This window comes from Pyxicephalus adspersus, chromosome Z (assembly GCF_032062135.1).
Source record: "Pyxicephalus adspersus chromosome Z, UCB_Pads_2.0, whole genome shotgun sequence".
Taxonomy (NCBI): domain Eukaryota; kingdom Metazoa; phylum Chordata; class Amphibia; order Anura; family Pyxicephalidae; genus Pyxicephalus; species Pyxicephalus adspersus.
In genome coordinates, this window is record NC_092871.1 from 59,915,698 (window position 1) to 59,942,837 (window position 27,140).

Below are 27,140 nucleotides of genomic sequence, written 5' to 3' on the forward strand. Positions count from 1 at the left end.
TGGCCTAAAAACTAACTAAGGAGAAAAGTAGAAAAGGGTCTTTTCAGGTTGGTCAAGGTATTAGCAGGGGTAACTTGATGTCATTAGTATGGATGAGTGAGAATGCCTCCGTCATTCTCGCAAAAATTTCATCGAATTTCAGATGGTTTCGCAAAATTTAGACAGAAGATCTAGGAAATTTTACCTGGAGGATTTGCCGGGAATCCTTCTGTTTGTGATCCCCAGGCCACTAGAGGTTGCTCTTTGAGAAGTGTGATCGCACATTCATTGAGAAGATGTGTGATCCGCGGCACTAGAGGTTGACCTCTAGTGCAGGGGATATTCTCAATGAATGCGTTGCCAGCCGCATTATTTGAGAATATTAATTAACCTCTGGTGCTGTTGATAGCACACTAAATTTTTTTTTTTTTTAATGCGACTTAGATCGGCAAATTTAGACCGGCTGTTCTCGCTTCAAATTTGGTAACAATGGCAGGATTGGCAGCAAGATTGAGTTTTAAAAACTCTCTCGCTCATCCCTAGTCATTAGTCAGTGTATTTTACTGTGAACAACAGGTTCACAGTGTAGTGTCTACCTGAGATATGCATATATAATATAAATTCTAGTTTAACCAAAACCTTGCTTATATTTTACTCCATTTCAGCAATGCAACATCCACATATGCTGGTATTTTATACTAAGTTCAGCAGCTCAATGTACCATGGAAGGAAAAAAGATTTTATTATTTATAAAGCAGAGAATCTGACATTAACCTCCCAACCGTTAAGCCAGAACTTTTCCGTGCTAAAAAAAGTTGCAATTATCGTTAACCCCGAACTTTTCTCACTATATTAAAATCCCCACTTACCTGGTCCCACTGTCCTCATCCAGCGTCGTGTCCGTGTTCCAGGGTCGTCCTCCAGCGTCGATCTCCCTCTCCAGCGTCGGGTGCCTTCTCCTATACCAGCGGGACCAGTAAGATGCTGGCCGGCATCTTGTGTTCCGCCGGCCGGCTTCTGTCTGCGTGCGTGATGACGTCGGCGCATGTGCGGGAAATTCAAATTCAAACTCATTCATTCATTTTGTATTGGATTGAATACAAAGTCCTGTATCCAATCCAATACAAAATAATTAAAAATAAATACAAAGTATGTATTTTGTATTGGATTGGATACAGGAGTTTGTATTCAATCCAATACAAAATGAGAGTTTGAATTTTGTTCTCATTTTGTATTGGATTGAATACAAACTCCTGTATCCAATCCAATACAAAATAATAGAAAATATATTTATGTGGTTTTGTCTATAGGTATGTGACGGACACTAGGGAGGTGTTTTAGAAAAATATATTACTATACAGTATACCGAATCATCGCATTTTCAGTATTGGATTGAATACAAACTCCTGTATCCAATCCAATACAAAATAATAGAAAATATATTTATGTGGTTTTGTGTATAAGTATGTGACGGACACTAGGGAGGTGTTTTAGAAAAATATATTACTATACAGTATACCGAATCATCACATTTTCAGTATTTTTCATTTATTTATGTATTCTTGTTTAAGCTGAATTTTGTGTTTTTCCTTTAATTTTATTAAAAGTAATTTTTTTTTTTACATGATTGTGTGTTTCAAACATTTTTTATATTCATTATATCTACTAGACCCCTATTCGGACATATTTCTGTAAGTTACAGGTCTACAATTTAAAAAAAAAATTCATGAAAACCTGTAACGCTTTGGTACAGAAATCTAGACATCAGTGTAACGCCCAGGTGGTTAAGCAAATATTAGCTGGTGGTGAATCAATTACTGCCATTTAAAACACATGGCCATGGACCATTTACTTTTAGAGAATGTTTGTATAATGCCATATTTATCCTTTATAAACAGACCCTGAAAATATCTTTTCTGTAATGATAATTGAAATTTAAACTTGTTTTTTTAGGCCACAGTTCTGCTTTACCCTTTACTCTTTCCTCCAGTTTCCTCCATGTCTTATTTTACTAGTCTCAGGCTTTAATTGCATTTCAATCCCCTACTCATTAACCCCTACCGTCTTCTGACTGGCAAATAACAGTAAGGAAGTGTTTCCAATTATTTCCTTCTCTGATTTTTGAAAAATACAAGATTGCCAAAAATAATAATGCAAGTTGTGAAGTGGCAGGCAACTGTATAATAGAGATGGGGTGAAAATGACTAATTAGTATCTATAGCCTGTGCATCTAAGTGCAACACACACACTCACCATTACAATGTTAACAGCACTACAATCATGAATGTATTGGAAAGAATACAATATTTTTTGTAAGTAAGCTTTTTTATTTGTTTACCTGAAAGTGTTTGTTCCATAATGGCTGACAGATGATATCAGAACTCATTTTACCCAACATGTTTGTTAAGCAGGGCAGATGTAGCCAACAGTGAGCCCCTGTGCAGAACTGGCCTAGGACCCTTGTGGGAACTCTGTTGACTGGGGAGGGTCTTCATGCAATGGCACACTTCACATCTCCCTATATCCACTCCTAGTGTTAGAAGAAGCCAGGGAGTGGCTGATTCTTAATTACAAAAACATATTTCAGATTTTTTAGATGCCACTGGTATATATCAATATCTCTACTCAGACTATATAAATGTTATTAGTTTGCTAGGGATTCCACATGTAGAATATTCCCTGCCCCATGGAGAAAAGTTTATTACAGTGGAATATGGCTACATTTTAATGCTACTTTTCAGTGGATAAATAACAATAAAATAAATCAAAATGCTGACAAATGCATATACCAATGATGATACGAGTGACCAAATATAATCAACTAAAATTATAGTTTGAGGAACTTTTCAAAAATAAAAATTTCTCAAAGAAAGTCAATAAAATCTGGGACAATTCCAGGAACCTGCAGATTTTTAAATCGCTCCCAGCTTTTTGGAAGTACCACACTGAGAGTTATGTAGGTGTTCAAGTTTAAATACATTAGAAACAAGGCTAACCTCAAGTTTAAGACAACCCCTCAAAAAGTTGTACTGGGAAAGAACACATTCTCCTGTAAAGGGTCTCAATGGACATGAGAGCAAAGCATACAGTTAGGTCCATAAATATTTGGACAGAGACAACTTTTTTCTAATTTTGGTTCTGTACATTACCACAATTCATTTTAATTGAAACAACTCAGCTGCAGTTGAACTTTAGACAACTTAGACTTTCAGCTTTAATTCAATGAGTTTAACAAAAAGATTGCATAAAAATGTGGGAACCTAAGGCCTTTTTTTTAACACAATCACTTCATTTCGGGGGCTCAGAAGTAATTGGACAAATTAAAAAGCTAAAAATAAAATGTTATTTTCTAATACTTGGTTGAAAACCATTTGCTGGCAATGACAGCCTGTGGTCTTGAACTCATGGAGATCACCAGATGCTGGGTTTCCTCCTTTTTAATGCTCTTGTTTGTGGGGCTTTCTGTCCGAAGTTTAGTCTTCAACAAGTGAAATGCATGCTCAATTGGGTTTAGATCAGGTGAGTGACTTGGCCATTCAAGAATATTCCAATTCTTTGCTTTAATAAACTCCTGGGTTGCTTTGGCTGTATGTTTTGGGTCATTGTCTCTGTATTATGAATACAATCAACTCCCAATCAATGTGACTTAATTTAGATGGATTTGAGCAGACCGTATGTCTCCGAACACCTCAGAATTCATTAGTCTGCTTCTGTCCTGTGTCACATCATGGATAAACACTAGTGTCCCAGTGCCACTGGCAGCCATGCACGCCCAAACCATCACACTGCCTCTGCCATGTTTTACAGATGATGTGGTATGCTTTGGATCATGAGCTGTTCCATGCCTTCTCCATACTTTTTTCTTGCCATCATTCTGGTAAAGGTTGGTCTTGGTTTCATCTGTCCAAAGAATGTTTTTCCAGAACTGTGCTAGGTGATATTTTTTTTTTTTAGCAAAATCCAATATAGCCTTTCTATTCTTGAGGCTTATGAGTGGCTTGCACTTGCAGTGCACCCTCTGTATTTACCTTCATGCATTTCACGCCTACCTCCTGGAGAGTGTTGTTCACTTGGTTGGCTGTTGTGAAGGGGTTTCTCTTCACCATGAAAATGATTCTGCGATCATCCACTGTAGACGTCCAGGTCTTTTTTTTTTTTTTTAAATATTTTTTAATAAGGGTTAACTGTGATAAACAGTAATACACACAGAATCATATATACAGGATATTACGAAAAGGCATAGGGCATAAACAACAGTGCAAGTACCATAACACAAAAATAGGCACATATCGGTGAACAGCATTACATACAAAATAAAAATTCAATAGTCATCAACATACAGATGATAGTGCAATTACAAAATATATAAAATAAAATGCAACCCAAACAGTAATGTCATTAAACATAAGTGTTTACATCAGCAGTGATTCAACTTTTATAGGAGGATCATGCTTCAGCTCCCTTCCTGAGTACCATGTGGTATGTCGAAAACAATAGTACAATTTTATTTTTGTGGGAGTAGTATAGCAATAAAACTCTCCCATGTTTCAAAGAAAGATTGTGTTTTGGATTCTTTATGTATGGCAGTTTCCGCCCATTCCAACCTTAATAATTCTTGTAATTTGACCATAAAAAGACATATTGCTGAGGGGGAATGTTCCAACATTGTAGCAATTTCTCTGATTTTTTTTTTTCTGCTTTAGTTTAAGGATGGCTTGTTTCACCTGCATGGAGAGCTCCTTTGATCGCATGTTGTCTGTTCACAGCAAAATCTTCCACATACAAGCACGCACCCCTTAGCCTTTGAGTCAATTGTCCAATTACTTTTGAGCCCCTGAAATGCTGTGATTGTGTAAAAAAAGGCTTTAATAGAGCCCCAAGGGTCGCACATTGTAAACCCCACCCAAAATAATATAATCTCTACATTTGTATAACATTGTGTGCTATTACTTTTTTTAATACAATGAATATTGATAAAAATACACCTTCTACCTATTCACCCTGCCAGTGAGTTCCTTTTGCTTTTTATTTTGCCCATAATTCAGCTGTGGGGGACAACCCAATAGGATTCACTCATCTCTAGCTCATTAGATTGGAGGCCCATGTGATTACAGATTAATGTCAATGTTTTAATAATTACCCCATTAAGAAAACAAAGTGTATAGACATAAAACTAATATCCGCAGCTGCCCACCCTCTAATGTGCCTTGCTGCTGACATGTCCGGCTGTCACGTGACACTGGACCGTTCGTTTTATACAGAACCCAATGCTTCCGCTTTGTCGCCATAGAGAGTTGCAGATCACTTCCGGTGGGAGTAGCAAGATGGTAGCGCCTATAAATCTGCAGCTGGAGTTTGGGTGAGAAGGGGATTAGGGGGTTTGTTATTCGTTTTTTCGGGGGAGGGGCGGCCGTAAATAGCGATAAATAGACTGTGTGTGCGAGCCGAGCTTGTATATGTCAATATGTAGAGCAGACTTCTGGTTGCTCTGTTAACAACAAACACGTGACAGGCAGTAGACACAAGTGTACTATCATTGCCATGTATAGGAAGCACATACATGCAGTGTACACGTTGTATGTCTACAACATCCAAAGTGCCATGCATTCTACATTGTGGAGGCTGAAGGGTAAAGCACTAATGTGGGTGACGTACAAAATGTTTTAGGTACCAAAGTTTGGCCATTCAGGTATTCACATATTAAATGAATTGTCCAAAAAAAGAGCATTGGCATATCTGCAATACATAAGCATTTCTCCATGTTTTATCTCTGTATACATAGTGCATGTACTGAAAATTACAGAGTTATCTGCCATGAATTCACTGAGCTCCTGTTTGGGCTGTCAGCAGTGATGCTGCACTGATATAGTAATCAATGCTGTCACCCTGCCTTACAGAACAGCCCCCATCCCCTTATGTTAGGACAGGAAAGTGTTCTGTTGCTTAACAGGAGAAATTGTCAAGGCTGACAACACTGCTTGGTATGGAAGTGCAACCAAGGCACAGTGTTGTCAGCTCACACAAGAAGGTAGGCTGCACACTGGATTTCTGACAGTTCATCAGACATTTTCTGTACTTGACACAGTTAAAGAGGAACTAAACTCAAAAGTGCAAAAAAAAAAAAAAATTCTTCTTCCTGTTCTTCATCCTACATCACCTGACCCAGGCTCGAGATTGGGTGACGTAGGATGAAAAAAACTGCGCATGGGTGATATCAGCAAATTTTACTCTTTGTGCAAAAAGGCTCCTTCTGCGCATGCAGATTAGCCTCCTGGGATGCCTGACCTAGGCGATCGAGAATCAGGGGGTGGTGCTGCACCCATTTTTTTTTTTTTTTAAAAAAGGATTTTTACCTTACATCAAAGGGTGGTCTACCTTTTTAAGTAAAGTGAAAATTCTGAGTTTTGGTACGCTTTAATTATGATTGAAGATGTGCCCAATGAAAAGCCTGTATTGTGCTAAGAAAACTTCACAGCTACAGTTTAGGCAGAGAGGTAGGTATAAGACTAACATGAAGACTTACATGAGAAGGGAGGTAGGTAGCTCAGAAAGTCAACCCCAATGTATAAATCCTATTTACAGTTAGGAGGTACAAGAGCCTAGTTTATTTTGTAGGGTGTTGAGTATGATGCACCACATTTCCACCCTAATAATGTATTAGTGCAAAGAGCTGGGTAACCATATTGGTCTCTATTAGTTGCGCACCACTGGTTTTGAACATGCTGTAATTGATTACTCTGCATTTGTGTAGCATTTCCATTTTTTCCCAGCACATTGGTAATAGCTGAGTCTATTGGAATCAAAAGACTTCAGTTTGTCAGTGCATTAAGCCTTGTGGTAGGCAATTCAGCCCAATACATGCAATGTAAATGCCCTCTAAACATTTCTGTCACTTGCAGGAGTTTGGGAGGGGATGCCCAAGAACATAATGGCAAGGTTGTAAAGGTATTGTGATATGCATCTCGTGTTTTGGGGCAAATCGTAGGTGACACCTTTGTTATCAGTGATTTAATATTTTATTTTGAGTTTCCTATAGGAATGCATATATAGAGATAGTGGATGCTTGTCACCATATGGTTTGCCTCAACATGGGGGGAAACCCCTTGAAATAATTTTCGGATCTTCAGGAAACCCCTGCTATAATTACTATATCCGTAGCTCACAGTACATTTGTGTGGTGGTCAGTGTAAGAATGCCTCTTACACTGCTGGCCAATAGAAAAATTTGGCACAAATTGCTCATGGAACCCCTAGCAACCTCTGGAGGAATCCTAGGGTTTTGCAGAACCCTGGTTGGGAAACACTCATCACTGTGATGTTCACTGGAGAAGCATAAGAAATTCTCACTTCTTCCCCTGTTTGCACCTAAAACAGTTCTGTAATGAAGCAATATAATCAGCTGACTCACCAAAAACACCAAAACATGTTGATTATGTGCTCCATTTTGGGCTGCCACTGACCCCTTCATCACTAAAAAACAGCATTGATGTTGGGCTAGTACAATAAACTACTGAGTGCAGTGGGGAATCAGGAAATAGACATCCATGAAGTGTCAGATTCTGGAGGGTCTTCTAAAGGCAGTTTACCTTAATTTCAGTTGGATTTAGTGGTGTAGGCAGTGGAAGGGGTAAGTATTGATAACCATCTTTTTCCAGGATCCTTTTTTATTCATTTTAGTGATAGAGTCAATTTTATACTTTTCCTAAAATGCACATGCAAATGTAAATGTTTTAAAATAAAAGCCCTGCTGAACACAAAAACAATGCTATCACTTTCCTTTATTAGGGCGTGTCCCTGTCTGTATTATTTTGGTTTGGGGCCTGGCTTTTTATAATGTGGTCAATATATTAAATCAGAGTATTCCGTGAGTTAGTTCCTTTTTTTAGTTATTGTGCAGAACAAGCTGCTCACTGACAATGACAGTAGTTAGGACAAATTATAATACCAGTTTTTTTAAAGGATTTTTTTTAAGAAATACCAAGGAATGTTCAAAAATCACAAACCATAGAAAATATTGTATTATACATCAGACAATGCAAACAAGACATCAGAAACATGTAAATAGTAACAATTAGTAAAAAAAACAAACCCGGGCATTTCCATTTTTCAGGTAGGTAAGAACCTGGGAGCTAGGGGACTAGAAAAGAGAGGTGGAAAGGGGGGGGGGGGGGGTGTAACAAGGAGAACGAGCAGATTCCATAAATGCATACATAACTCCATTACAACAAAAAACACATGAATGAATAGTTTTAATTCAGGGGTGAAGGTGTCAGTTCAGCAGGGGTTGTTGTAGTAGACTAGTACATTCTACAGATGTGTAGAATTGGATCCAGTGATACCATGTCTTGGTAAATTTGTCACATCTATTGGCATCAGTAGAAATCATATCCTCCATGCGATAAATGTCAGCTACCCATTTCAGCCAGTGTTCTAGTGTCGGTGGAGTCACTCTTTCAGCAAACTGGAATATATGCCTTTGCCACATTCAAGAGATGTCTTTGCAGTGAACGTTTGTAAACCTTCTTTGACAAATCAGAAGACGTGAAGGAGGGCCAAGGCCGGTTTATCCACATCACTAAGCCTAAGAGTGATATACGCCACCGAGTCCCACAAAGCTTTAATTTTGGGGTATTCCCAGAATATGTGTATGAGCAAACCCTGTGCCGCTCATACAAGAGCCATCCACATGAGGGAAAATCTTAGCAAGCTTGGACAGTGTTCTATACCAGTGAGTGGCCAATTTATAGTTGGTCTCCTGGTATCCGTTACAAACTGAAGCTTTTTTGACAAAAATGAAGCATCATCTCCCTCTGTTCCTCAGTAAATTGAGTATTTAAATCCACCTCCCATTTAGCAGCGTAATTAGGAGAGACGGGTGTGTGTTGCCAAGAGGGCCTGGTAGGAATAGGACAGCGTGCTTCTTAATGCGTGTTTAGCAGCACATAGTTTCCAGGGGCAACAGGGATCGACTAAAGTTCCTGGGTTGTGGCAGGGATTGCAGTACATATGAGAGCTGTAAAAGTGTGCCATAGGGATGGGGTGGGGGGGGCAACTCCTTCTCTAACTGCAGAAAATTTAGGGGATCCATTCTCCATTCCGGAGAAAATGTATGGCTCTAAAGACGTCACCTTTATGCCAGGAACAGATAATTGGGTCAGAAAGACTTTTTGAGAAATAAGGAAATTCAGGGTTCCCTTAAATGGGAGACATAGGAGAGGGATAGGTATCTACTTTTTGAGAAATAAAACATTTGGAGACCACTTTTAGGGTTTCCCCAATCAATGGGTGTCAAAGCACAATATCTTTAACCACATTTGGGGCCCATGCAAGGGTGTCAATTGGGGAAGGTGAACAGGCATTCTCTAAACAGACCCACAGCTTGGCATCGCTATTCTTGCACCAGTCCAGTAACCTCAATATTGAACAGCTTGTTGGTATAAGAGGATCTGGAAACGCCATAGTTTTGGGAAGTCTTAAGCCTTTCATCCCAATCCATGGGGAACCCAAATGCAAAATTAATTTGGTAAATTCTGATCGGAACTTACACAAAATTTAGGTCGGGATATGTTATGGGAAAGGCTTGTAAAACATGCAACAGTCTGGGCTGGCCTTCGTTTTCAGTATGTTGCAATGCCCGAACCAAGTGAAGGCTAACCGTTTCAATTTCTGGAGATCCCTCCTGATTTGATTCAGCATAGGCAAAAAATTGATGTCAACCGTGCGAGGTTCACCGGGATCTGGACACCCAAATAAGATATAGTGTTTGCCCAATTAAAGGGAAAGGAGAGGGCCTCTTGGGTAGATCTAGGGATGGTGATATTCAGCTCCTTTGACTTTTGCAGTTTATGTTGTAGTTAGATAGTTTAGCAAATCTGCGTAGCTCCAACAAAAGATTGGGAGGTAACGGGTGAGGTGACATAGAAAAGTAGGTTATCCACGTAATTCGTGACTCTGTCTTCCATTTGGCCAATATGTACGCCCTTTATATCAGCGTTTAATTGCATGAGCAGGAACAAGGGTTCTAGGGATAGAATAAACAACAATTGGGATAAGGGCCACGTTTGTCTCGTCCCATTTGCAATTGTAAATGGTTAGGAAAGCTCGCCATTTATTCTCTCTCGCACTAGGCGAAGAGTACAGTGCCCCTATCAAACTTGGCAATCTCATGGGTAAACCTAAGTTTGCTAGGGTGGTGCGCAGAAAAGTCCAATCTACCCTATCCAACGCTTTCTTTGCATCTGTGGAGAGAAGCATAAGTGGAGTCTTGCTAGAATGTACAAGGTGGACGATATTTAGGGTACGAATGGTATTGTTCCTGGCTTCCGCAATACAATACACTCGCAAACAACTTGAGATCACAATTTAACAGAGATAACGGCCTGTAACTTGCGCACTCTTGGGGATCCTTGTCGGGCTTTTATAGCACTAAAATATGGGCAGATAGTGCATCTCGAGGAAACTCGTGACCCTGGGATAGTGCATTCAGAGCTATCACCATTTGACCAAGGATGGGGGGGAATTTTTTGTAGTACGCTAACGTGAATCCGTCAGGGCCAGGCGCTTTCCCTGAAGCCGCCCTTCTAATTGCTGATTATATTTCAATGAGAGTGATCGGTTTATCCAACAAATCAGCGGTATCGGGTGGAAGGGTTGGAAAGTCAGAGGCACTGAGAGAGTCATGAATTTTATTTACCCGATCAGGTGATGGCAGATCTGTGGAGCCCGAGTGCAGATTGTACAACTGGCAATAAAAATCAATAAAGGCGTGTGCAATTTCGTCAGTGGAGTGAACAATTGTACCTGAGGCCGTCTTAACGCTAGAGATATACATAGACGCCTTCTTAGACTTAATAGCATGTGTCAGAGCTGTGCCACAGTGGTTGGGATGCTCGTAGTAAAAACATCTACGTCCAAACAATTGGGCTTTGGCTTTTTTTCCTATAGAGGGAGTTAATTTGGTCACGTTTTGGGTGTAATTCGGCCTCCAGATCTACTATGTGGTGACGCTTGTGTGTTATCTCCAATTGGTGGAGTTCCCTGTGTAGGGTTTCAAGCCGCTCTGTTTTGAGCTTCTTAAGCCTGAAGAATATACCCCTAATGATAATACCAGTTTAATGACAGTCCACAGGCTTGAATACCATTGTAAGCCAGTGTACATAGGGTACAATAGTGTATATAGAACATAATGTATTTCAAGAAAACTCAGATTTTAAGTTATTGCCATTATTCCATAAAAATCAGCTGACTTTAGATGCCCGTAGATGATTTTCACCGAATTGATTGTCTTTAAAAATCTAGAACGTGTACAGGAGTCCCCTGGCAACGTTTAGTGATCTGTCCTGGTGTAGTCTATTTGCTTACTTGCCTATTCTCTCCCTCCATTTTCCAGAGCAAAGAATAGCACTGTGTGTACAGTGCTCCCTCATTCTACTGTCACTGGAAACAATTAGGAAAGGTCATTTCCAGTGACAGAAATCTAACCTGTATACATAACACTAGACTTGTAAGGAGCAGGAAACTACAACCACTGTATTGCACAGCAAAGCAACATTATACAAAGAAACAAGATGTTCCAAAAACAGTACCACTGAGATTTTTATTTACATCAGACTGATTTCTATTACACAAATTCACCAAGGAAATAATTGAAAGATTTTAGATAACAAAGAAGGTTAGTCTTGTGCCTCTCCAGTTCAATGTGTTTTGACCTTCTGTACTTGGTTTTAATAATTCAGCTGTAAGAAATGCTCTGATCATTCCCCCAATCAATGGGAATAAATAAAACCTTCCTGCTGTTTTCTGTCATCTTTGTGGACATAGTTTGTCCAGCTCTCTTGGTACCTAAGAGAGCCTGACATAGAGATACTAATGATTAGCCCATGTCCTGCAGGAGCCTGCGGGAAAACCTTTGTCTGCTGCTGCCTCTGTAGTTGCACTTTGCTGTGTTTGTGTGTGTGTTAAACCCCCTCCTCTATGCCCGGGATGTTAACATATCTCATGTATATTATCTACTTTCAGAGGTGGTGCAGAGCTGCTGTTTGATGGGGTCAAGAAACACCATGTGACCTTGCCTAGCCAGTCAGATCCTTGTGAGTATCCTTCGTAGCGATGCCTGGGGGTTACCCATTTATGATGTGTGTAAAGATTGGACATTTATACATCTGCTTAGTAAATGGTTTATAGGTTAGCTATTGATAATTAAGCCTGAATATGTAAAATGTCTACAGACCAGGAATACTAAAATTTGTCCTTCAACATACAAAGTGCTCTTAATTATTTTTAGGTTCCACTCCAAGCTAAAACATTCATCAGATTATGGACCGGCTTGGTTGCCCACTAGCTTTTTCATCTTTTGGAGAATCCATAAGTAAAATCTGCTGCTTTAAAGCCCCATGTTTTCTAACACTTCATTAGGAACTTTCTGCTTACTAACCCCCATCAGCACAAGGGGGCTTTGATGCATGACTAAACACACGCTGTGTGTTTTTACATTTCAAGAAATTCTTTGTCTTTTTGTTTTGTTTTTTTTCATTTGGTCTGTGAATCTTATTATTTTTGTCACCCACTTTAAAGTTATAGAGTTTCACCAATTTTGGAGTGTTCATCCTCCTTCTGTTCTTCTGCATCAAATAACGATAGACCCAGCAGGAAGGAAAACACTTGTGTAATGGCTGCAGTAAGCGTGCAGACGTGCAAAATCGCATAGATCTCACTATTGCTTTCATCAAGAGACATAAGAAGCCAGATTGTTTTTTGCTGCTACATCTACCAAAAGCTTGCATCTCAGACTGGATTAGACAGGGACCTGGTATTCAGAAGGAAACTTGACTATGTAAACCATGTATGTATGTGTAAAAAAATGTGCCTATCCATTCCGGGCTGCTGATTTCAAATTGCCATTAGTTAGTTCCAAATTTATTGAGCAGTTTAGTTCCTCCAGACTTTCTGGCCTTCTGGTTATTTGATGTTTGATGCACACAACAATAGCATAAACAATGTCCCCATTGGATCTGCAGAAGTCTGAAGACTAGAGTATACAGTCTGAGATAATACACCATCTAAAGCTTGCATAATTCTGTCATTAAAACAGTACGATGGGTAGCAAGAGTGTATTATGAATTTAGTCTGAATGTAGTAGAAACAAGGAGATCCTAGCACTTTAGGTCCTCATGTGCAACTCCTTCTCCAGCAAGTGACTTAGCTTTCTGATAACATCACCTCAAAATAGCAATTAGCAGAACTAAAGGCTTAGATGATTTCACACTGCAGATATAGAGCCATGAAGCTATAAGAATTTTTGTTCAGAAGGAAATGAAGACAAAAGGTAGATTTTGTCAGGGTACTACTTAGGCACAAATACCATTTGTAGATTCCCCCTATATTATAGCAAATGGCAACTTTTGCATTCAGGTCCAATGCCAGTTATTGCTGGCTAGCTAAAGTTAGCAAAAAAATTACTGATTACAGGGCAAAAAGTCCTCTTTCATTAAATAATGTAACTATTTTATTTATACTAATTCCTTTTTAATATCAATTTCTGTGCCATGCAGTCACTTTTACTTTAGCTTAAAGTGCACCTAAACTCAGAATATTCACTTTACATAAAAGATAGAAGAAAACTTTACATAAAAGATGAAAAAAAGGATGGAATTACCTCTAGACCGATCGACTGCTCTGCAGGACTGAAGGTACAGTGAGGGAAAGAAGTATTTGATCCCCTGCTGATTTTGTACGTTTGCCCCTGACAAAGAAATGACCAGTCTATAATTGTAATGGTAGGTTTATTGTAGCTGTGAGAGATGGAATAACAACAAAAGAACCCTCAAAAACCCAGTGCTTGATGTGCATTGTAATAAGTGAAATAAGTAATGATCCCCTATCAACCAGCAAGATTTCAGGCTCCCAGGTGTCTTCCTGTCTGTATGCAGGTAACGAGAGTAAGAGAGTTCTCCTAATCCAAGCTTGTTATAGTATCTGTATAAAAGACGCCTGTCCACAAAAACAATAAATCAATCAGATTCCAAACTAGCCACCATGGCCAGGACCAAAGAACTGTCTAAGGATGTCAGGGACAAGATTGTAGGCCTACACAGCAGCTTAGTGAGAAGTTGACAATAGTTGGCACAATAATTCGCAAATTGAAGAAACACAAAATAACTGCCAATCTCCCTCGGTCTGGGGCTCCATGCAAGATCTCCCCTCGTAGAGTTGCAATGATAATGAGAACGGTGACGAAGCAGCCCAGAACTACATGGGGGGAACTTGTCAATGATTTCAGGGCAGCTGGGAAGTCACCAAGAAAACAACTGGTAACTCACTGCGCCGTGAAGGCCTAAAATCTTGCAGTCCCCAAGGTCCCCCTGCTCAAGACAGCACATGTACAGGCCCCATTGCAGTTTGCCAATGAACATCTGAATGATCCAGAGGGGAACTGGGTGAAAGTGTTGTGGTCTGAGACCAAAATTGAGCTCTTTGGCATCAACTCAACTTGCCGTGTTTGGAGGAGAAGGAATTCTGCCTATGACCCCAAGAACACCACCCCCCACCGTCAAACATGGAGGTGGACACATTATGCTTTGGGGGTGTTTTTCTGCTAAGGGGACAGGACACCTTCACTGCATTGAAGGGACAATGGACGGGGCCATGTACCGTCAAATCTTGGGAGAGCACCTCCTTCCCTCAGCCAAGGCAATGAAAATGAGTTGTGGATGGGTATTCCAGCATGACAATGAACCAAAATACACGACCAAGGCAACAAAGGGTTGGCTCAAGAAGAAGCAAATGAAGGTCCTGGAGTGGCCTAGCCAGTTTCCAGACTGGTTGATAGGGGATCAAATACTTATTTCACTCGTTACAATGCACATAAAGCTTTGACTTTCGAGCACTGGGTTTTTGAGGGTTCTTTTGTTGTTACTCTGTCTCTTACACCTACAATAAACCTACCATTACAATTATAGGCTGGTCACTTCTTTGTCAGAGGGCAAATGTACAAAATCAGCAGGGGATCAAATACTTCTTTCCTTCACTGTAAGTGAATTTTTTTTTTTTGTTTTGGGCTCTTTTGAGTTTACTTCCTCTTTAAGATTCCCCTTTAATTTTTGAGTGTACTCATTACTCAAAGCAGAAGTAAACTAAAAACAAAAAAATCATACTTACCTTTAGTCCCGCAGATCCTTTGATGTCGCTGGTCCTTCTTGCAATCCGGTCCCGCGTCATCCTTGGATACCTCTTTGTCTCAGCGCAGAGGAAGCATCGGGGTCGCCATCTTCTCCCTTCTCTTCTGGTCTTTTTGCTCTGTCACCCAATCTTGCACTGCGCAGGTGCAAGATCGGGTGAGGTAGCAGCTGTGAAGGGGGGAAAAAAGAGAGCCGATCTCACTGTGCATGCATGAGATCAGCATCTCTTTCTCCTTGGAGAAAAAAAGGCCCCTTCCGTGCATGTCTGATATTAGGGCATGTGCAGAAGCAGCAGCCAGAGCCTCCTGGGATGCATGAGGTAGGTATCCCGGGCCACTTTGCCTGACCTAAACCTTCAACTCAAGTTTTTGAGCATTATATACAATAGGCTTTGTAAAACAAAGAAGGAAAAGAGACAGAGGACAAGTGAAAAGAATACATTTGAGGATAATGACTAACAAAATCAAAAAATTACATATGTAATGTAATGATTTGCGCACCTATCAAGTCTTGATTGGCGGTGCTGCACCCCCTTTTTTTTTTAGTTTAAGTTTAGATATGCTTTAAGTTTGACAACAGCTATTATTGCTTCTTTTTATAGTTAGTTATTTCTGACTCATGATTGTAATTGTTGAATGGAAGATGGTCCAGGATCAGCTTCTGTCTCTGTGGAATTTAATGTCTGTATAATGCATAAGATGGGGGGGGTAGGCTTTGCTGGGAACTCTTTAACTGATTAGAATGCAGCTCACATACATAATTAGTGCCCTCCTCCCATTCCCACCCCCCTCCTGCTAACTGACCACCTCTATTTGCTCAGCACTGAGCCCCCTGTACGAAATTGCTTTTGAAAAGAACCACTTTCTGCTTAATTAAACAGAGAGTCAACACATCTGTGAAGTTTTTCTGCTCCCCTATTATCTTGATTTTGATCACTCTCAATCCCACGTAGACTCTTCCCTCATCAAGTGAGCATGTTACCTCTGGCCATGCCTTCTACAGGGATAAGGCACGCCTGTATTTTTGTAAATTTATACTGAGAGCTCAAAAAAAGTATGCCTTTGTTAATTTAAAAAAAGACACAAAAATTCAGTAAGACCCCTCCCACCACTGTAGGGACAGCTTATGGATATTATCATATTTCTTCCTTTTTCTATTTACTTACCTACTGAATGGAAACTTTATGCAATTCTGACCCAGACAATCTCAGATTGATGCTTTTTCTTGGTCAGAATGCCAACCAGGGCCTGCAAACATCTTAAAGCAGCTAATATAGCAGGAGCTCTGCCTATGATCTTTGTTCTCCTATAGATCTAAGACGGGCAAAAAAAATCTGCAGCATGTGATGCACTTCTGGTAGGGTGCTTCTAGTATAAATTAACCCTATTATAGTGGTTAGTGTTTGCAAGTTTAGGGTTGTTTGAGGTATCCATGGTTCCACAAAATCCAGTTTATATATTTCATTTTCAAATACTGAATTCCACATTTATGAGATAATAAAATGTGGAATAACAAATTTGATAAAAACACATAAAATAACTTTACAAATGCCTTTTTTTACACTAACATTAAATAATTTGTAGCTTATCACCAAATTTAAGACACATTAGAGGTGATGTTATTATTTACACCACTAAATTTCCCCTCTGATTTGCAGATTGGGCACAGACTGCAAATTGTTGTTGGAGTCCACTAATCTTGACATTCATAACCCATACAGCTCCACAAACAATTGAATGTAATCTCTTAAAGTCTAGGAAATTCCTGCCCCTGACAGTTGTCTCTATATGAAGATGTTCATTGCACTCCTGTTCCATTTTATTGCTTTTAAAATAGATCAGTGACAATGAGCTCATCATAACCAATAGTAATATTTTAAATCTACATTGGCAGTCTAAATATAGTTAGTGTTACATAAAGCAGAAAGAAAGCAAGATACTTTGCATAGGTTTTAGGAAAGAGATACACCCACCGTACATGTGAGGAACACTTCCAATACAGTGCAAAATTAGCTTAACTGATTGCACTTCTGTCTTTAGCATACTTTGAGTGTTTCTAGATAAATCAGCATATCCTTAAGCTGCGTACACACTTGCAATTTTTGTCCTGGGAAAGGATCTTTCACGATCCTTTCCAACTACAAGGGACTGCACGATGCATGAACGGTGCTGTACATACAGCACCGTTCATGCTCTATGGAGAGGGGAGGGAGAGAGCGACGGAGCGGCACCCTGCTGCGCGCTCTCCCCCTTCCCTTTCATTAGGATCGGTCGTCGTCCATCGTCCGTGGATCCGGCAGGTCGGTCGTTCGGACGATGGACGACACCAACTGTACACACGGCAGATTTTTGCCCGATATTTGGCTGATGCCGATTATCGGGCAATAAAAATCTGCCGTGTGTACGTAGCTTTAATGGATTTTTATTTATAGCCTGAAATTGCTTTGGTGTATTTTTTTTAAATTACTCTATGGAAAAAGCTTTAGATCGATATTTCTCTTAAATATAAAAAATATGTAATTTTATAAATTGGTGGACCTAAACTGGCAAGTTCAGTCCCTAGTACATCATTCATGTTTTACATTTGGTTCACATGCCACAGATTGCTTTGCTGTATCCTGACAAAATAATGTATGGGGGTGACGCCCACTGTGTGGGAAGGCCAAAGAGCCATGGCTGCTATGTGTGATGGGGAGCGGCGCTGGTCATCGCAGGGTCAGGTGCAGGCATGCAAAGGATCGTTTATCAGCCTGAATCAGGAGGGTCAGATAGTCGTGCTTGTTTTCTACCCGCCCACATTCCCTGCCCAGGGAAGCTATTGTAATGGGAAATTACCATGGAGAGCCCAGCATCAGCTTGCTATACCTATTGTTCCCAGTCTGGGAAGGGTCCTTTCCTTCTGTCTAATGAGTAACCAGAGGTCTGTTAAAACCTGGTACAACAGTACAAGCTCGTGCAGTTAATTCCTAACAAAGAAATACCAGAGTTCTCTTTAGCAAAACCACAAGATCTGTTTTGAAGTAGCAGTTGGTTTAATCATGGGCATCATGTGGCAGCTTACTGATTTAGTACTGAATTTTCTATGTTTTTTTTTATTGCCACCTACAGATGGTTTTTAGAAACTGCGTTCTTGGTATAAGACACAGCATGCTTTGAGTTTAGAGGAAACTAGTTAATGCAATGCAAATAACACATTGGAGTGACTGGAAACCTGCACTTATACAAACAAACAACAACAAATATGGGAACTGCTTTTCCTTATGAAAAAAACAGTTACCTTGCAGCTGCAGGAACAAGCATGCACCAGATGAAACTGTAATGAAGTCAGAATATTCTGATCTGCATGTTTGTTCTGAAATGGAAATGCAAGGTGATGATACCATGGAATCAGCATGACAGCCTGCAAACTAGCTGCATTTTCAGATGGATAGGGGATGATTACTATTGTCCTACGACACTTGATTTGTGAGGTTTAGTGTGTTTAAAGTCTAACATATTTTTTTTACCAAGTTACACAGAAAGTTTGTGTCAGAAATTGTCGTAGCCAATATTCTCTAGCTGATCGTTGACGCTTTGCCTCCACTAGCTTGCTTCCTAAAGGGTATATTAAAATTATTATTTGAATTGTAAAAACATCTCTAATCTGCAGATTATCAGATTAGCCCATTTTCATAGTACCCCATGGTCCTCATGAAACAAAATGCCTGCCACATAACCCAATTTTTTTTTTTTTTATTTTGTCAGGGGACATTAAGCATTTGCTGGTGTGGATCAAAGATAATTTATTGAAGGAGCGTTCTGAGCTTTTTATCCAAGGAGACACAGTGTAAGTATTGTGTTTTTTTTTTTTATACAGTCAGTCTTCTGGGTGTCCCTTTTAAAACAGTTTTTCAGTAAATATAATGCTGTACCAATCCTAGTGCGCTGGTATTTTTGCTTTCACTCTAATTGTTACTGTAGATAACACAAGTACTTGCCCTAGAAAAATTGTTGTGAAAGGGAGCTTCAATGTTCAATTATTCTGCGTAAGATAATTTAATATTAAGCATCTTTAGTATGTAAGAGTACACACCAAGCGTGGTGTCTGTCCATTTTCAAATGCTACGGTTGTGTTTCTGTTCTTGTAGGAGACCGGGGATTCTGGTTCTTGTTAATGATGCAGACTGGGAATTGATGGTAAGCATGCAATAAATAAATAAAAAAAAGCAGTCGATCCGTTGGGAGGTTTTTTCCATCGGGTCCCACAATGTCCTGGTATCTGTCTTCCGACCAGTGCAGAGGAAGCGCCATGGGCCACCATCTTCTCCTCTCTTCTATTGGGTTCTTCTTCCTATGTCACCCGACACAGGCGCGAGATCAGAAAAAAACTTGCCGATCCCACTGCACATGCATGAGATTAACAGTTTTTTCCCTTTTGATGAAAGGGCTTCTTCTCCAGATGGAACAGCCAAGAGCTTCCTGGGATGCGTAATGAAGGTATACTGGGAGGCTCTGCACTCCCATTCATTCTTGATCGCCTTGGCGATTGAGAATTAGGGGCTGTGCTGCACCCTTTTTAAAAAAAAAAAAAAAATGGTTGTTGCACTTAAAAAATCACAAACAGAATTTTTACTTTAAATAAAAGGGTTTTTAGGTACGCTTTAAGTATCCTATTCTACACAGCTAACATCTTTCTTAGACACAAATAATACCAGGCCTATTCAGTAAAATAAGGCAGGAATTAAAGCACAGTACCTATAGCAACAAAAACTCCAATTTATTTAAATTTACCAAAGTTTTTTTTGTTTGGAACAAACCAAACACAATGTATGTTGTATTATAATAACATTTAGTTGACTGCAGTTGGCTATTGTTTGGTGCTATTTGTGACTAATTCTAGTGTTGGTGACAGTAGTTTGCACCTTGCATTTTGCTCCTTGCACTGTTTGTTGATGTCCCAAAGAACTATATCATGCTTAATTAGACCTTCTAAGTGTTTGGATCTGGTAGTATGTTATTGAGTGTGCTTAGCAGTTTCAAGTGAACCTGTCATCTCTTTTTCCTGTCTCTGAAAAGATATATGGTTCAGACATTCATTTTATTCTGATAAAAGTAACCAGGTGACTGCTACTAACAGCCCATCAACCTTAGCTATTATGATCAGTGTCAACTAAAACTGATCAGCCTACCAAAAAATAATGTTTATGTATTCATTTTAAGCAAATAAAAAATTACCTTCCTGTTGATGTTAGGAATCAGCTCTTTCACCCTGAGCAGTTTGTAGCCCAATGTTACTTATACAAACTAATTTAGTCATCAAAGTCTTTAAGAAGATCTTGCATTTTATTTAAAAAAATAATTGCAATAATTTTCCCTGTAAGTATTTTGTACAGGAGGGCATTCCCTTATTCAAATGCAGCTTTGCAAGAGGCGGGCAAGTACAAGCTCATGCTCCTTCCTATGGTTTACAGTGTATGTCAAGGGCATAAAGGCCTCCCATTGACTTTACATTGTGAGCCACATAGGAAGACAACACAATGAGGCTTTCACTCCCCCTGAAAACAACCCACATTAACAAAATCATTGTTGTATAGGCCTCTAAAGCTTCTTTTTCATTTACTTCATTTGTGAAGTTAACACTTACCAGGTAAAACAAGGAAAGGAATGACAGTCCAAACCACATTTCTTTAAAATGTCAGCAACTAGTGGCAGCACTAATTTTGTTGTGATTATGTAAAAGAAAAAATAATCATTCCTCATATTAAAATGTATATATATAATATAATATAATGTAATATATAATATTAACCTCAGGAGCCTGCAAGTGTCTTTGTGAGTGTCTAAGCCAAAACACAGGGTACTTCTATGTAAACAGTCTGGTGTTTGCAAAAATCGTTCTCCCTGCAAAAGTCAAAGTTTGCATACCCCAGCCCCTTGTTTTTGGGAACTGGATTATGATAAAGATGAAAAAATAGGTATGGAGGCCTGAGGGCACTTTCATTGTATTTACTACCTTATAGGAAAGAAAGAATAACAATAAAGTTGAAGTCTATAGCAGCGGTCATCAACCTTTTCAGGTCCGCGGACCACTAAATTCACCAGCTCCCAACCGCGCATGCACGGGGAGTCAGGTGTCACTCAAAGGGGGAACCGCCCCCAGAGTGATGTGATTATGACATAACCCCGCCCACTCTCCCATCCCAGATCTGAGCTTGCAATGAGAGAGTGGGCGGGTTGTGTGAGGGACACAGCCAACCCACCCCCCTGAACCTGGGAACTGCTCGGGGTACGTGGTCCGCGGCTCTGGCCTGTGCATCCCCCCAGCGGGGTCCTTCTCCTGACCCCGCTCGGGGATGCACCGACCAGAGCCGCGAACCCCCAAAACTTTCTTGCAGACCACCGGTTTGTGACCGCTGGTCTGTAGGGATGTTTTACTTTTTTTAAAAAGGAAATTACTTCTTTAGACATTTTTGTGTTGAATCAAAAAGGGGTCTTCTCTCCTGAATTACTTCCCACAGCTAAACTCATACATGGGCAGCATGGTTGGCTCCACGGTTAGCACTCTTGCCGTTGCAGCACTGGGTCCCAGGTTTGAATCTCATCCAAAACGCTATCTGCATTGACTTTGCAGGTCTTCATTGACTTTGACTCTTCGTGTTTGCTTGGGTTTCCCCGTCGGTACTCTGTTTTCCTCACACATTCCAAAAACTTGCAGTTAGGTTAATTGGCTTCCCCACAAATTTGTCCTTAGACTGTTAAAGACATATAACAATGGTAAGGACATTAGAGTGTCTCCCCTTTGAGGAACAGCTAGTGACATGAGAATAGACTTTGTAAAATGTTTCATAATATATTGGTTCTATATAAATACTAGATAATATTCTACATGAGAAGGCTATGATGGAAGTAGCCATTACCTATGGCAGTACCTGGGCAGTGACTGGCTGAACTTTTTTAAATGTTTTGCTATCAGTATTTGCTATATTTTGCATGAGTCAAGTAACCACGTTTTCCAGCAGATGATTCTCACACAGTTTTTTTGCTTCAAAACAGGGTATTTTTAGTGGCTATGTAGTTAAAAGCCATGTAAGGAGTCCTTTTGGTGTTTACATAGAGTTACAGAGTAGATGAGAAACCTTTCCTGGGGAAAAATGCTACTTTATTTTCCCTAAATGTTGCCAGGTACTAGACCAGAAATGTAGGTATGTTTTCTGGTGAAGGAGAGGATTGGCCAATCTGAACTCTGACCTAACTGCAAGATTCAAAATATCGGGATAATAAATCAAGAACCCTGCACGGTTATATGTGGATGCTTGCAATGCTATTGCTGTTTTCTCTTCTTATATAACCCTCATATATAGGTCATTCTCTCTGCAGGGTGAGTTGGATTACAAACTGCAAGACCAAGACAACATTGTATTTATCTCCACATTACATGGAGGATAATGAAGACCTTTTGATTTGCTTTAAACCAATCATGATGTTCCAAGTTGGGAGGGGATTTTTGTTGTGTCTTTATTTGCTTCCAGTGGCGGGTATGTCTACATAGCAGCTGCTGTGTTATTAGTTCAGAGCCATCCTTTTGGTGACGTCTCGGGCATCCTATTTATTGGCGGTCTTTTACCATGTGTCAGTTATTACACCTAGGTATCCCTAATAAAATGTTTTGTTACCAGTTTAAATTAGCTGTTTATATACACAATGAACCGATATTGCATCCTCACGTGACATGGTCTGAAGTCATTTTGGACCAATTGCCTTTTTTGTGCTTTTAAGAATATATTGCATTACATTAACATGTTTCAAATTAAAAGAACGAAATTAATGATAACCAATCAGCTTCCTTATCTTTCAAGTGAATAAAATTGACATAAAAGCCTGACAAAAACAGGTGGGTTGGTCTCCAGACTGAAATACAACACTGACGGGTGCTCACATAAGTTCTCCCAGGGCTGATAAAAAGTATAGCAATAACCTAAACCTGTTAGTTATAACTACAAAAGTGGATGTAAACCTTAACTGGATAGAAAATACCATTGCCCCTTTTTTCCTTGCCAGTGTTGCTTATCTGATGCCTTACTGCAGCCACTTCCTCTCTACTTGCCTTTTAGCAATAGCTGCATTTGATTGCCCAGTGCAGCCTTCCTAATCCTGACTGTGGCAGAACATGCCTATACAATATCCATCGGCTTATAGTCGCTAGTGCATGTGATGGGGTGATAGCACAAGAGTATAAATTAGAGACCATTGTCGCCTGATAAAATTAAGTAATTGAACAAGTACTCAATTCACCATTTTAATCAATGCTGCATATTAAAATAAAAGATTGTAAATAAATTTAAATGACAATGTTTTACCCTTTTTATGCCCTTTTGACCTTACAGCTTGGGATATTGATGGGAAGATGTATGATTCTCTGCTGTACACAGCCCCTTCCTTTTGCAATCACATTTTATATGATGCCTAATATGATTGCCACTACCTATTTATATTTTCTTCTAGTTGAATGACAGTTTAAAGAGCATTGTACACATATAAATAAATACCTCCATATTGTCTTAAAGCAGATAAAAGCACCAGTTGAAATAATTCCATTTGTGACATGTTTCTTTTCTCCTCATACAAAGGGAGATGGATTCCTAGTCTAATGAATTAAGACTTGCCATCAAGGTACCACAAGAGCACAACAATGCTCTTGTGACATGCAGCACAACGCGTTTCGCTCTTGTAGCAGGGCTTTTCTCTCAGACCTCTGGAATAGCAAAAAAAATTACATGATGCAGTACCTTGATTTACTGGAAAAATATAAAGAAACGTCAGGTTGAGTTTTGATTTATTTCCTCATAGCCGTGATGTGGTATGCTGGTCACCCCTGCAAGGATCTTGCTCATTTTCATGAGGGTAATTCATTAAGTGGTCTGAGATAGTCCCCTCCTCCATTCTGTTTGGCTGCCCACTCACCCTGCTCATTTCAGTCCCTCCACTCATCCTGCTTCACTGCTGCAATCTTTGCTGTAACATGGTTGTAAAAGGCTCTCTTGAAACTGGTGAAAAGGTCTCCATTGCTTGACATTTTTCCTGCAGTAACCATGAGAGAAAGGTGATTCATTATCAACAACAGGGGTAAAGGAGCAGTTCTGAAGCTTTAATATATTTTGCAGGAGTTAACATAAAATGTAAATGTTATATTGATTTTAATAGGGCTGTTTTTAATTTGTAGAATTTTGCTATATTGTGCAGGAATACATCATGTAATCGATTATTAAGTAGCTTTGTTTGGTGGTCAGGTAATTTATGAGCCATTAAAATGTATTGGGTTTCATATATATAGAGTGCCAGCAATTTGTGCACTGTAGGACCTAAAACCAATCCTTCAGTACATACCATTTAATAATTAGAATCGTCTGAACAATGACACACACATATTGAAAACAGTAGCACATAAACAGGTTAGAAAATTATCAGTGGGATATTAAGTAGACTATGTCCACAATATGATTGTATATCCTTCTCTGGCTGCAGGTTACCATCTGATAACTCACCTATCTTTAGATGATCAAAACTATGAAATGTAAAGCCCAACCAGGGTATAACTAGATATGAGCTCCCTAGCAAATCTTTGGATGGCCTTTACCCTAGCAAACCTCCCCCCTCCTCGACTAGCATCTTTTTGAATGGCTGCACTGTCTCTCGATAGCGTGCGGCCTTCATGGCTCTGCCTTCTTGAACTGCTGTCCAATTATCTCTGCAGAACTGGGGCCACACTCACAAAAAGAAGCTTTATAGAGATGCAGCAAGGCTAAAGCCTAAAAATGGTGGCAGTGTTTAAGATATTTAGATCGATGTAGAATGATGCAGCCCAAGTAATGAGCCCTCTCAGTCCCCTGGAATCCCAGAAAAATTATCAGTGACCCTTTAAGGCCCATGCATACATTTTGGTTAGTTGATGCCTATGTGTTAAGGCAACCTACCAAATATGCATCTGCACTTCTTTTAATGCACCATATGACATAAATAGCAGCACACTGCAGTGCTGCTACTGCAGTGAAGTATGACTCCAGCCTAACTGACTATATGCTAAAAATGAATAGGTAGGTAACTTGTCCTGTGGTTCAAAGAATCTATAAGGTTCATTTTTTTTTTTATTATTTTAATAAAAAAGACATCCAAACCTCCAAATCTGTAATGTGTTGATTTGTGAATAGTAAATGTAATATGACCAGATTTTTTCTATGCAGTAAACCAGAAGTACCATAAAATCTTCTATCCAATTACGTTATAAATGGCTTTTCAGTATAATGTTCTTGTACATGAAGACCCTTTCATAGTTCCTAGAAAGCCAGTGCACACCAAAATTCAGCTTCAATATTACAAGCTTTTATTTACATTGTGACTACAATCCACCCTTTTTCTTGCTGCACGCGTATTAAAAAAAGGGAAAGGAACCTCTGTGCTTTTTGCTGTTAAATTACTGCTTACAGAGGCATTTTTACACCTGAAGGTCATTTATCAATGTCTGGCCGCTTTGAAATATGGTGATCTTGATAAATTCCTTTAAGTCGTATTACATTTTCCTTAAAGCGCTATCTACACTGGAGATCAGCGCCATGTTAGCTGGCAAGAAGACAGATCTGAATGTGTTGGATTTCGGTGGCTTCCTTACCATATACTTATCTTTTACTAAAGGTGAAGTGTTTCACTCAGGCATTACCAAATCTACCCTTTTACATTGTGCTCCATACTTTTTAAATGTAGTCAAGCAGAAAATTCTTTTTTATTCATTTTATTTTATTATTGAAGCGCTTTAGCACCATGTTGATAGTATTTTCTACAGTATTTGCCATAAAGCAGATCTGACCGTAAAGTGAACTGTAATTTGTTACACTATATATTTATATGTATGTATTTATGTGTGTGTGTATATATATTTATATATATATTTAAACAGAGAAATAAAGTATTATATAGAAGAAGGATCCTTTCACCTGTATTTTCCAACAAGGTTGTTTTTGCACATTTAATATTATATTTAAAATATTTTTCAGCATTCATATGTATTTACTGTAAATATGTGTGTGTGTGTTAGATAGCAATGTGCGTGCTTAGATTTATTATAGTTATATATTAGTACTAAAAATGGAGCCAAGATGGATGTCAATGGTACATTGAAAAGTGCTGAACAGTATGTCAGTGCTATATAAAAACATGACACAAATAATAATAAATCATTTCAAAGTGACAGAGCAGGGACAAATGTATAATGTAAAATATTAATGTAATTTATGTTATGCTATGAAGGTTCATGTTTGGGCACTTCCTGTGACAGGTTGACAGCACTTTGACTCTGTTTCCTAATTGTGCTTCTTTTGGTACTTAACTTTCACACAGGCTTCCAATCAACATTGCATTACAACACTCAACATGTTCAACCACGCCATGGCATGCTTAGTGTACCACAAACTATGTTTTGGGTGTTTTGCCGTTAGGTATTGGAAGGTGTCAACTCTGCCCCTTGCATGGAATTGGTGCATGGTTTCACCAAATCACTACAGCTTCCACAGGAAAGGCATGTAGCGTGAGTCCGACACCGCCAAACAGCATTACCAGGTAGAAGACCTCACTTTTCTTTACTGAAACCAAGGGCATATATTTAGGTTTTTAGTTCAATAAATTTTTATTTAAATTTTTCGAGATATTACAACATAGAAACAAAAAAAGGCAAGGCAAAGAAAATAATCATGTAGTCTTTAACCAGAGAAAAAAGAACACATACTATAACTAGATCTTAAGCATATTTGTTAGCAACTTTAGTATAAACATATTAAACCAATAACGAGAAGAAAAAACGGATTAAACAAAAGTAAGGGACTGTGGTCTATTGGATTCACAAAAAATCAGGACTGCATTCGATAGATCTGAATATCATAAACAACAGCTTAGCATCAAGATCTAGTTTACTATAATTGTCTTGCTATGGAGTCCATATCTTAAAAAATTTGTTAACAGAA

General features: G+C 39.2%; 1 protein-coding gene across 2 annotated transcripts in view; it reads left to right on the forward strand.

Moving 5' to 3' along the window:
* Positions 1-5,249: 5,249 nt before the first annotated feature.
* URM1 (ubiquitin related modifier 1) overlaps positions 5,250-27,140 on the forward strand; it is a 37,593-nt gene continuing 15,702 nt past the window's right edge. The window contains exons 1-5 of one of the 2 annotated variants that reach the window (XM_072431463.1): positions 5,254-5,338; positions 11,997-12,067; positions 18,898-18,979; positions 19,281-19,329; positions 22,510-26,108. In XM_072431463.1, the coding sequence (XP_072287564.1) occupies positions 5,304-5,338; positions 11,997-12,067; positions 18,898-18,979; positions 19,281-19,329; positions 22,510-22,578 (306 nt within the window). In that variant the 5' untranslated portion in view covers positions 5,254-5,303 and the 3' untranslated portion in view covers positions 22,579-26,108. Of the gene's footprint in view, positions 5,339-11,996; positions 12,068-18,897; positions 18,980-19,280; positions 19,330-22,509; positions 26,109-27,140 lie in introns of those variants that run through there. The other variant, XM_072431462.1, reaches the window with a different exon arrangement.